Below are 13,373 nucleotides of genomic sequence, written 5' to 3' on the forward strand. Positions count from 1 at the left end.
AGCTTAACAATATTAACATTTATCTTTTACCCGACTCCTCTATTTTCAAATGTACAATTTTCTGTAGAGATGTGCTGATGTGTTACAGATTTACTATTAAATGGTTTCAAAATGCTAGTAGGTGTCAGGGAGATGTTTCTTGTTCGAATACAAGAACAATATATAAAATAACATAGTCATAACTAATTAAACTTACCAATGGCGCAGTGTAGCGGGTACAATGGTTATCACAAGATAACCAGATCAAGCAATATCGAGCAATAGCTGCTGCTTGGATGGGTGACTGCTGAGCGATCCTGTCCTTACAAGCAGCCCGCCTGCCCGTCCATTGGTGGTGGTTCGGAAGTCACCTATAAGCCGTTGGTCCTCAGGTTAAGTGTTAGAGAGGGCTTCTAAGCCCTAACTTCGCCTGGTAAAATAAGACATCTTTACTTTACTTTTACTTTAAACTCACCATATTTGATTAGGAGTGACAGTTTCCCAAAATATTTTGAATGAATTATTTTAAAATTATAAATGGGAGGTGCTTTGAGTTTATTAAGTAAGTGTTTTGTACAATATAATATGGTTAAGTTCAATATAAATCTTTTTATAAAAAAAATCATTTGTTTAAATCACACAGTTTAGATATGTCATAATACATAGATGACCCATATAATTTTTCTGAAATATACTATGTTCCATTCCCAGACAGTCCAGTTCTGACTGGTTTATACACAGAGTGCCTTAGAGCAAAAACCAGAGTGGCACTTTTGGGATATGAGATGGGTACCCAGGAGCAGCAGTGCGTTGTGAATGTTGACAAATTGGGATTACTTGAACAACAGGTCTAGCTGGCTGTAGAGGATGGGACTAGAAGTTTTGGCAAACCTAAGTAAAGGAGTATTGATCCCTGCTTGCTTTGGCTGGTAGACCGAAACAGAAAGTCTTCCCTTCTTTCAGTGTCAGGGAGATAAGGCACTGAGATGGTAATCCTGTCATTCGAGATACCGCACAGAATTACTTATAGACCAAGAGAAGTGAGACGTTTATTTAGCTTCTTGTCCCATAAAAAATATACTATGTTCAAAGACATTTTTCATGTATAATTAGAGTTTTAAATAGTTCCGCCTTGAAGATTTTACCAACTTTGTGTACGGTTTAAAGTTTTCTTTGTTTTTTGTGTACAAAATATTTTTAGAAACATGTGATTAATATAAGCTCAACAGTAAATCATTTTATAATGCCATTTTCCAAAATAATATACAAAAACATTTCATTTGTTACTATTTATCACAGCAATCTACTGAATTTTCTTGTGATGCTCATTACTATTGTAACAGGTGACCGTGAAGGATCAGCCCAATATTTTCAGAAGTTGTACCTTAGCTATCCAGACTTCCGGCCCAGTAAGGATTTGATAGACCATCACATTTCAACTTTGAACACAAGCTGTGTGGAACTTGCAGAGGGGTATGCGTCATGGAGGAGAGATGTGAGTTGGAAGAACTTTTGTTTTTTATGAGCAGTATCTGCATTTATTCACGGTGTAATTGGTTTTTGTGCCATAAAGTTTTAAATTGTGCCGGTTAAATATAATTAAATTGTGTGTTGTAATTATGTTTAAAATTTTCAGTATTTTTTTAGATTTAAAACTTATACATATGTGGATAGTTTCAAATGTAATATTTTTGCTATGTGAAATTATTTTTTTTAATAAGCTCAATTTATTTATTATTTATGTTCAATAGTAAATCCTGATTATTAACCAGTAAAAGCCCATGGGGTCAGTATCGATCATTTACTAGCACAACCGTACATTAGAGTAGTAGTTTATCTACTCCATATTCTGAGTATAAATGGGTTAAGACATTTCTAAGCATTTTCTGTACTTTTAAATTCTTTAAAAACTTTCTTAATGATGTTACTTTAGCATATCACATTCCAAACTTCATTACATCTCCAGGTAGACATCAGTTGCTTGTTGTAAGAGTAGCATTAGTAGAAAGGTTATTTGGCACTTGAATACTTGTCTCTCAAACAGTTGTTGCATCCATGCTTGATTATAACTATATTGCAATTCATATATTTTCTATGCATATTTTGGGATTGAGTAACATTAAAATCATACAAAACTAATTCATGAACAATATGTGTGCACCTTTTCATTTAGTGTAAGCCTTGATTCTAGAACAGACCTTCCAGGATCAAGAAGACAAGTTTTTTTGTGTTTTTATGCCATCAATTTCAACTAACTCTGTATAAATTCTTGGTGGTGCTTTTGTTTGATTCCAGAATGAAATGGTACCAGGCCTGTCCAAAGAGGAGGATGCACAGCTGACTGCACAGTATCAGGCGACATGTCGAGGAGCCCTGATCCCCATGGGGTCACCGCTATATTGTTACTTGCACAGCTCTCCACACCTAGTGCTGAGGCCTATGAAAGTGGAGGAACTCCACCTGGATCCCCCCATCACAATGATCCACGACTTCCTTCCCACTGAGGAGGGAAAGTTTTTCATCAATACTGCAATGTCAAAAGTAACTTAAATTACTTAAGGCTTTTGTACGGATTAAATTAAGTTGATAATACAACTAAGTGATTTTAGAAGATGCGTTATAAGTTAGTTAAAGATATGTTGAGAGGTATATTCAGAGTTTCCATCATCATTATTCACAAATTTGGGAGAGGGAAAATCGTCCTCAGGTTTTTCAAGATATTTATTTAAAATACAGGATGTTTGGAAAACATGGACCAAAACCTTTAAGGAATGGTTAAATAGATTGATTAAACAGAATAACTCGTCTATCATTCTATGTAATATAGCTCTTGTAGCGATATCCTTCTACTTTGTTACAAGTGGATAACAAAGTAACTAGCAACTAGTTGCAACTCTTGCAAGAAAGGAGCCAGGAAAATATGTTGGGAAGTCCAAACAACTGATATCTCGTATTAGACACATTTTGTTCCTTAAAAAATTCTTGACCCGTTTCTTTGTTGATAACGATCTTTCAGCAGTATAAGTCAGTAATACTGAATAATTTAAATAATAATAATCATTTACTAAAAAAGTAATTGAAAAATTAAAAATTTGGGAGACGGGGTCTGGACCCCTTGGACCCCTCCTGGTTACATCCTTGAACTCTTGCTATAGTTTGATTTAGCATAACTGTTTCCGCATTATTATACTTATACCATTTGTAAATAGAATTTGAATACAAAATAGCCCATTACAAAAGCATAACTTCACCAAACATGAGAGCCCAGAAACACCTCCCGTTCAAATTGTTTATATATCCAGACTTCCGGCCCAGTAAGGATTTGATTGACCATCACATTTGATGTCCACATTTGTTGTTTGTGGACATATGCACTATAATGTGGCATGTGGAAACGATAACTGTCCGAAAAAAACAAAAAGTTTGAACTTGGTATAAAACATTATTCTTATAAGTGTCTCAGTTAAGTTCATTGGCCAGCGTAATAAGCAATTTTGTTTCAATATGATGGCCATTTGATTTCAATCTTTAAAAAAATTCATAAGTGTTATTTATGAAGCTAGAGTATAAATTAAAACTGTTCTCGAATGGATATAACATTTGTTATAAATAATATTCTGGTACTCAATAGTTTTCTATATATTGATTAAATGTAAACCCATAAGAACTTTTCTAAGAACTAGTGATAGGAATGCTGAAATAAGTTCAATCTTGGTAACAAAATTGACCTTTTAAATATTGACTAAGTTTGTTGGCTAGCGTGATACGCCATTTCATTTCAATATAAACTACATTTCCTTTAAAGTTTAGAAACATTCACAACTCCATTATTTATGAACCTGGAGTAAAAACTAAAACTGTTCTGGAAAGGTTATAACATTTTCTAAACCTTTTGTTATAAATTGGTTTGGTATATTAATTTTAAAGATTTTTGAGATATGAGTACACGCAAATCCCATGAGATTAAATTTATTTTATCACATTTGTAAAATTATTCAAATGGCTGAACTCCAGCTCAAAATATGCTAATCGATTTATTACTCATTAAGAGAGTTATTTTAAATGTATGAATATTAGACCCTACTAGTTATAAGAAAAAATTGAAATAAATGTAAAACTGACTGAAACAGACTGTTTTTTTTATACTTTTAAACAATAACAAGATTCAGAACGTTTGCCATCATTATTATTAAATTTACAGAAACACATGTTTCAAGATTTATCATCTGTTTCCTTCTTTCGGAAAGAAATCATAAAACATGAAAAAAAGTAAACAATTCAAACAGATAAACATACAAGAGTCAAAGATGACAGCAAAACCAGTTAATATGTAAACATAAACACAGTTTTAAGTCAGGAGGGACACAAATGACAACACACATGCTGCATCACAAAACAGATGCTCTGCTTAAACTCAATATGATGCACTCATCACAGCATGTTAAGAATTAAAAAGAAATCCTGCATCATAACAGCTTGGCACTTCGACTGAGTAAGTAATAGCAAGAGAGTGGTATGCCATCTTTGGTAGTTTGGACAGGGGTGGTGAATTTTCCCAGGAGGACCTGATAGGTTGTTTTAGGCGGTTTGAGGAACTGCTGAAATTGTAGACTGGTGGGCATCATGGTGTGTTTCCGGGGTGCGCAAAAAGCCCTTGAGGCTTAAGTGCATGGCAGTAGGCCACCCCAAGGGGGGGGGGGAAACTACAACTGAAATTTTAACTATGGCTGTTGTATTCATCAGAATGACTCTTACCCATTTCCGAAGAAGGTTCATTAAGTGACTGTTCGATGCAAAGGTTGTCATTCTATGTTCAAATATTAGCCTACATAGAGTATACAAAACATTGATTCAATCCCCTTTTTTCAACCACATTTCTATATTTATCCTATCCTCATGGGGCACTGGCCTATGCGACGATCTTGTGAAGCAGATTAAACACCCATTACACACCATACTTATTGGACAAACACAATCATGGGGCTCCTTCAAGTTTTGTTTTGGAATAAATTGAAATTACAGTAAAAAAATCTTGAATAGTAGTTTAAAAACTATTAAGAATGCTTATATAACTATTTAGAATTAAAAGTACTACAAAACTCATGCTTCTTCTTTTTAGGAAGAGCCACATAGGTACGGTGGGCTGGTGTCACGTTGGTGGGAGTACTTCAAGGACTTAGGAGAGTACGGCAAGAAGTTGATGAAGCGAGTTGCAGATGTCATCCCCCTCCGAGTTCTCAGTGCGTTCATGATCACCAACCTTCCAGTTGCGGCGGATGACTACATAGTCCACCATGTGGCGATCGGCGAGGTTACCATCCATTTTGGTTTTCTATTTATATTTTGTGTAGTAATTAATTACAACTTACAATTGGCACATTAAAATGTGCAACATTTCATTTGAATTGGATTCCATAATTCAAAAGTAATAAAATACAAATAAATAGGGCTTATTAGTGTTTATGTTACAGTAAATCAAACATTCATATGCGCACAAGTACACACACCCACACATTTAACACGTTCATTCATCCAATATTGAAATGTAGAATACTGTGAAAGTTGACTAAGGTAATGAAACAGCAGTAATACAGCTGATGGACTTCTATAAAATCCATGTGTAAATATTAACAATTCATACATAGTAGTATAATCACTGTAAAGAGCTATTACTTAAGTTACTATTCAGTAACAATTCTAAACTATTAAACAACATCATTCTTGTGTAGTGAATAAAGTAAAAGTTCTAATAATTATATTCTTTTACAGTCTATAAAATATCGATTGAAAATTTCATATTCATGATCATGAACGCCACACTAAAAACAGGGAGAAATTGATATATAGACAGAATAGAGATAGGAGAGTACACGTCTGTAAGGGGGATTTAGGTCATAATCTTTGGGTGTGTGCAATCATAACAATGATATTCCATTACTAACAACATTTTGGGGGAGGGATGCACCTCCTCGCACCATATACGCCCATGTAAACTATACATCATGTTCATCAATGTTAGGTGCAGAATTGTAAGGAAGTTGCAAATATTATTGAAGTGGAAAGTTGAAATAGTGTACAGGTATAGAATTTTTCTTCAGAACATACAGAACTGGTATATCTTTTCCAAAAATAGTTACGAAAATTAACTGAATTTAAATCAATAATAATTATATTTTACAATCATAAAGAGAAAAATAAATTATTTTTAATATCTATACAGTATAATAATCACTGTGATTTGTTAAGTTTATTAACGATGGATCTGAGATGTGCAAGAATCTCAAGGTGTTTGATAACATAATCTGTTATATTTCAGTGTTAATACTATAACGTCAATATAATTTTTTATTTTTTATATTTAAGTTAGAAAATAATTTTGTCTGACAATCACTTTGACATACTGCATTCATCTTTTAACATTGCCATTATATTTTCTGTAATTATAAAAAAATGTGTAGAGTTAAATTCGAGTTTTGTATACAAAAATTAAACAACTCAATAGTATTGTATCTTCTTAAGGTGTTTAGGAAATTAAAATTTGATGTTTTGAATGTTGCTTTGGATGTTATATGTTGATATTTTGTTTCATTACAATAATATGTTGAATTTTTCAGGACCAAAAATCTGTAGAAAATAGGAAAGCAAGTTTAATGATTTATGTAAGTAATTACCTATAAGTTGGAGTATTTCAAAATATTTTTCATAATTTATGTACAATATATCTTTATACAAACTCATTTATATTTTTAGAATTAATTAATGAATTTAATGTAGTAGCACATACATATAAATCGATGTTGAAAATAACGTCTTGAGTTGTTTGTTCTATACAGCTAGAAGAGCCGGAAGAAGGCGGCTCCTTGGTTTTCCCTCGGTTAGGCCTCTCTGTGACACCCACCAAAGGTTCTGCTGTGCTCTGGTACAATTTCCTCCCTGATGGACAAGTAGATCTTCGTACCATCCACGGTCACTGTCCGATCCTTAAGGGAAACGCTTGGAGTAAGTCTTTAATTATTTAAGAAAAGTCATGTAGCAATATCCTTAGTAATATGTGAACATTGAGAACACAAGGTATATAAGATTAATAATACTTGAATTGGTGATCAAATATTCTTAAATTAAATTTATCTATCAATATTCTCAAAATAAAATTTATCTTATTGCTATTATTTGTAATATGCATATGTATTATTACGTAATCAATTTTAGGAATTTTTCATATTTGTTCAGTTTCAGATTTTAGATATAATAGATTAAGCCATCCTTATGGGATCCTAGTTAGTTTTTATCTATATGAGGTTAATCTTTGATGGGCCTCTGTGGTGATCTGGAGTGACATGCCTCCGGGGGGCTAGCAGGATAGCCCAAAGGAGCTCCTTGTTGTAAAATGACCTTGAATTGTGGTAATCTGGAGTGACATCCATCTGGGGGGCTAGCAGGATAGCCCAAAGGAGCTGCTTGTTGTAAAATGACCTTGAGTTGTGGTAATCTGGAGTGACATGCCTACGGAGGGCTAGCAGGATAGCTCAAAGGAGCTGCTTGTTGTAAAATGACCTTGAGTTGTGGTGATCTGGAGTGACATGCCTCCAGGGGGCTAGCAGGATAGCCCAAAGGAGCTCCTTGTTGTAAAATGACCTTGAATTGTGGTAATCTGGAGTGACATCCATCTGGGGGGCTAGCAGGATAGCCCAAAGGAGCTGCTTGTTGTAAAATGACCTTGAGTTGTGGTAATCTGGAGTGACATGCCTACGGAGGGCTAGCAGGATAGCCCAAAGGAGCTCCTTGTTGTAAAATGACCTTGAATTGTCGTAATCTGGAGTGACATCCATCTGGGGAGCTAGCAGGATAGCCCAAAGGTTGTAAAAAAGGTTGCTTGTTGTAAAATGACCTCGAGTTTTTTCCAATAAGATGATAAGCCTTATGCACCTTTATGTCCTTATTTTTTATCCTAGGTTATGGGACATGTTTCATTTTAAAGATATAATTAATACTCATCTAAATTATCTTCAGGTTTCTTTTAGTGTATAGCCTACTTTTAAATTGTTAAAGCATGAATTACAACAAACTTTAAGATTCTTCTGAGTAACCCAATACAATATAGAACAAACTAAAAATCTTTTATTCGTATTAATTATTTCCTAAATAAAAGATGTATCCCATAGTTCTAAGATTAAGAGCATAAAACTGCAACAAGCCTTGTCGGAAATCTTAGAAATGCAGATGGCAAGAAAATCCAAGAGCTTCCTAACTGATGACTGAGGAGTGTGGTGACCCTTTCTTTAGATATCTCAGCATTCATCTAGTTATCATGCTAGAAAATGCACAGGTTGAGCTTATTAGGGTGGTGCAATTGATTTTGGGTTCGGAAAGTCCATTTTTATGTTAAATTGATAGCTGTTTTAAAAAACTTCCCTGAATATAGAAAAGTAGACATATTTTTTTTACTCCATGCGAAATTATAGCCATTTAAAGAATGCAATTTAGGCAATTTTATTGTAGACCAAATTAATAAAATAAATGTAAATAATAGTGACATTGTTACAGAATGTATATAAACTACGTCTTCAGGGAGTGACATGTATTTTTATTAATTTATAACTGAAGGAAATTTCATTTCTTACTAAAAAATAATTTTAAAATAACATGTTTTTTAACATGATTTCTCAACAAAATTAATTTTGTTATAAATTAGGAACACCAGTCCTGATGCTTTATTGTAAGCCCCTACAAAGACAAGATATTTAGCGAAAACGTATTGAATCAGAACACAGTTCAGTAGATAAAACAATAATACATTACCTGTTTTTATGTGCTTTAATGAACCGTAAAGTCTACGATGGAGCTTATGGTGAGGGGTTGTGACGCCTTGATGCCGAAAAAGATAGGCCCGAGACATGGTAGAGCTCCAGTGTACTGATGGAACGAGGATATTTACTTCAGCCTGAGGCGAAAGATAAATCGTTAGCGGAGAGGCCGAATAATTCCTGAGGCCGCCGCAGATGAATTCCGTACCATGAGGGCTTTGATCAGAAGTGAGTGCGATAAATGGAACGAGTTAAGGGAGGATATGAACAACAATCCTTGGGGACTGGATTACCGAGTTACAATGCGCAGACACCGTGTCCAGTCAGCCGATCCGAGTATGAGCTCCTCTCTTATGGACAACATAGATCATGTTTCCAACCCACCTGGTCAGGGAATACGAGGACATCGCTGTCGAACCTGTGTATATTCCCTTCTTTACTGATGCGGAGATGTCCCTGCCCATCGGACAGATGTGTCCCGCCGGAAATGCTGAAGTAGCTAGCACCTGTCCACACCTGCTGCTGAATATGTACAATCATTGCTTGCTAGATGCAACTTCGATATTCGATGGAATATCCAATGTATGGCTCTCATAAGTAAAGACGAGGGAGATCCTGAAACCCCGTCAGCATACAGACCTCTGAGTAGGATTAACACGGCAGGGAAGCTTTTCGAGTGGCTGTTGCAGACGAGGCAGGTGATAACCTTTGTGACCGTCATCACGATTTTCGGGGCTGGTTTTGGACGCCGTCGTAGGGTGGCTCGCGTCGCCTTTTCGTGCTGGTAACGCTGGACGTGCGAAACGCTTTCAACTCAGCCAGGTGGGCTACCTGCTGCGGGACTATTTCCGCTCATCTCAGAGATATGCAGTTGACCTATACGACTGATGACAGGCCGCGCGGGGGGAGAGAACGGTAGGAGCTGCACAAGGCTCGACCCGGACCTGTAGAACATCGTCTACTACGGCATCTTCCTAATGGAAGTGCATGAGGGAAAATACCTCGTGGGATAAGTTAACGATATTGCCGTGGTCATTACTGTGAAGATCTTCCACGAAGCACAACGGCTACTCGATTGAGTCTTGTTGCTAGTGCTGGCCTGGATGGATGAGCACGGCCTGACTCTGGAGATGGAGAAAACTAGATCGTGCTTCTCACCAGACAGATGATTGACACCACCGTCCATGTCCGGGTGGATAGGAGATTATCGATTCGAAGAGCTCTGTGAAGTACCTAGACATGGCTCTTCTATACAAAGTTCTGGTTCTGGGACGGCAAACAAGGTGGCGGTTGTTACTGCCTCTGTGAGCCGACTGTTGAGCAATATCGGTGGACCGGTCGGTCACGTAATCCATGCTTCTTTACGGGTGCGAGATATATGGGGACGCTATACTTCAAGGGTGCTATAGAAGATGGCGGCAGTACTTCGCGAGTGCTTAGCGAACCGCCGACCCGGTCATCCTCGTGGTGGCCGAGACCATCCCAAGCAACCAGTTCGTTTTCGAAAGGAAGCAGATATACGAGGGAAACTGTGTGGTTTCCCTCGTATACCCAAGGATTCCCCTCGACACGCACCAAGGATCGATAACACACCATGAGGGACTGGCAGGAACGATGGATGTTAGAGAGCAGAGGACGTTGGACGGTCAGATTGATTAGAGACCTCTGAGACACCATGGGGACGTAAATTTCTACCTGGCCCAGTTCCTCACCACCTGTGGCAACTTTCGAGCGGACCTGTTGGTACGGTGGGTGAGTTTCAAAGCTCGGAGTGTCCCCATGGGGATGCGGAGCGCGATGACGCCAACCACCCGTTGTTCTTTTGCAGACGGTGGGAAAACGAAAGAAGGGGCCTCGAGATTGCCATAAGCCAACTCTCACCGGACACCATTGTTCGGAAAATGGTCTCTGAAGACATACTTGGAATACTGACTCTGGATAATGTATATTGAAAGTGTGCAGAAAATCAAGAAATTTGAAGAAAGGTAAAACATCTCCAGTGTTGCCTAACCGATGGCCTGATACTAAAGGAGCCCTCTGTAGGCACACCCCTGAAGGAATGCGGAAAGCAGTCCCGAAAGGGAGTGACAGCTGGACCGGTGGGGTTACTAGTGGGCGTGAGTCCTACTTTCCAGCGAAATTCGATGACGGTGCATTAGCATTTTCCCCATAATCATAAAAGTCAAAGCAAATTTAAGGTATGAAAATGTGAATGATTTTGTATTTATCACTCCATTTCTTGTTCTCTGATTTTAACATTATTATTATTTTTACCAAGTTAAACTCAAACATAATGCATTATTAGTTATGAACATGAAAATAATAATATATTAGTATAATTGGTAGAGGTATGTAAGAATAGTTGTATTTAAAGTAAACGATCACTTAACGTTTTTGTAACTTTTGCAGTCCTTACTTTGTGGCTTGGAAGAAAAACAGCAGATTTGTCCCTAACATGAGTCGTGTGACTGCAGCAAGTTAAAAAAAAACGTGCTTAATAGAATTACATATAGTTCTCCTTTGTGTTGTAACAACTACTTTACTAAATAAAAGCAATATTTCGGTGGTGTTTCTTTATTTATCTTATTGATCCCAGCTTTCCTTTATAGTCAACAGAAAGCATGTGCTACAGTTTGTTGAATAGTAGTAATATATAATTATTATTATAGTCTTGTATCGGATAGTTTATTAACATTGTATTTTAGAGTTGGACCTAAATTTCAAGCTTGTAAGATATGCGAGAGAACTGAAGTGTTGCACAACTAATTGTATTGGTCTAGTCATTGTCATGATCACAAGTACAAGCGGCCTAGCCACTCATTGCTGTTTACTAAAGAGTACTGTAGTTTTCAAAAAGCGTCTAGATGGATCTAGAACTTTGGGAACATTAGATGAAGCTATGTAGACATGTTAATGATGAATAATGACTGTATCAACCTTAAAATCCTCAGAGGACCTGGTGCAGTATCAGTCTACGCAGACTACAGAACGAAACAGTAGTATTATTTTTTTGTTATAGCCAGCTTTTCATGGTAGACAGTAGAGAGTGTTTCTTGTGAATTTGTAGAAGAACTTTATTTTGTAAATTATATCAGTGAATCCAAATTGAAACTGTTGTGCTGTGTGTGTATCTCTGTGAGTACCTCTTCGGGTGTGAGGAACTTGTTTGGTTAACTTGTTACTAGGATAATCAGCGAGAGATCTTCCAACAAGTCCACGCCAAATCTAGTGCTGCTCTTGTTAGTACACCCAAGGACGTAGCCAGCGAGGGGGTCCAAGGGATCCGGAACGTCCCAAATTTCCAATTTTTAATTTTATACATGTACTGCTGAAAGATTGTCCTCAACAAAGAAACGGGTCAAGAACTTTTTGAGATGCAAAAAATAGGGCCTTACTCTCTGTCCACTACGAGACAATAGGCCTATCAGTTGTCTGAACCCTCCCCCCAAACTCTTTCCTGGCTACGTTCTTTTTCAGATCAATAAGTTTAGATACCCGAATTTGAAAGTTATGAAGCCGTTTGTAGTAAAATGATTTTCACTTTTTCCCCCTATAAGAAGAATGCTGTACTGCATGCAGGTTTACAACCTTATTTTTAGTTGTAGAATTGACGAAGATGTATGATTTTAAAGATATAATTAATTTGGATCCAAATGAATTTTAGTTTATCTTGATATTTTTATGGGCCATTAATAAAATCTCAACCCTTGTACTTTATTGTTCACTCTATAAAACAAACTAAAAATCGTTTGTATGCGCATTAGTTATATATTTGAAATGAGATATTTCGGGACCCCCCAAATCTTTAATTTTGTCAATTACTTTTTTAGTAAACGATTATTAGTATTTAAATAATTCAGTATTACTGATACATACTGCTGAAAGGTCGTTATCAACAAAGAAACGGGTCAATAGCTGTTTAAGGAACAAAATGAGGCCTTACTCTCTGTCCACTATGAGAAAATATCAGTTGTCTGAACCCCTCCCCCCAAATCTTTCCTGGACACATTCTTAGCAGACATGTACTTCAGATAAGTAATAGTTATTATTGCGATGATGTTCAGTTACATTATTATTTTAATTTTTACATTTTTCAAAATTAGCAAATTTTACCATTCACCATATTTTTCTGTGATGACCATTTCCCATGTTGATGTTTTCATGCAGGAGTGCTCTACATTAATGTACCTGTAGAAATACCTATTTTCTAAGTCTATTGTTTCTAGTAGCCATCAAGTTAAACCATTTAGCCTACATTTAGTTTTTTCCTGGCTAGGTTCCTGGCCAATAGTAGTGTAACCAACAAGGTAGGTTTTTAGATTTGTTTTAAGAAAATCCTATCCGATGTACACTTTTTATTATAATATTTTCTGGCGTGATTGGAAAATCAGTCATATTCAGAAACTAATTTATTACTTCAACTAGTAAGAAGTACGATTACACTATATCAGTAATTAGGAGAAATATTTATGTACGAACGAATAGGCGGCGGACGCTTTAAATTAACCAAAACTGCTCAATTAAATCTGTGTACAAAACTCGTATATCTCTAAATTTAAATAATCAAAACCAGTACATTTGTTCCTATCT

General features: G+C 36.4%; 1 protein-coding gene across 1 annotated transcript in view; it reads left to right on the forward strand.

Moving 5' to 3' along the window:
- The window catches only part of LOC124363821 (prolyl 4-hydroxylase subunit alpha-1-like), a 32,285-nt gene extending 20,933 nt beyond the window's left edge, over positions 1-11,352 (forward strand). The window contains exons 6-11 of the mRNA XM_046819083.1: positions 1,323-1,474; positions 2,275-2,520; positions 5,099-5,290; positions 6,594-6,638; positions 6,813-6,978; positions 11,193-11,352. Of these exons, the coding sequence (XP_046675039.1) occupies positions 1,323-1,474; positions 2,275-2,520; positions 5,099-5,290; positions 6,594-6,638; positions 6,813-6,978; positions 11,193-11,242 (851 nt within the window). The 3' untranslated portion in view covers positions 11,243-11,352. The remainder of the gene's footprint in view (positions 1-1,322; positions 1,475-2,274; positions 2,521-5,098; positions 5,291-6,593; positions 6,639-6,812; positions 6,979-11,192) is intronic.
- The last annotated feature ends 2,021 nt before the right edge of the window (positions 11,353-13,373 follow it).

The sequence above is a fragment of the Homalodisca vitripennis genome, chromosome 5 (assembly GCF_021130785.1).
Source record: "Homalodisca vitripennis isolate AUS2020 chromosome 5, UT_GWSS_2.1, whole genome shotgun sequence".
In the NCBI taxonomy this organism is placed as follows: domain Eukaryota; kingdom Metazoa; phylum Arthropoda; class Insecta; order Hemiptera; family Cicadellidae; genus Homalodisca; species Homalodisca vitripennis.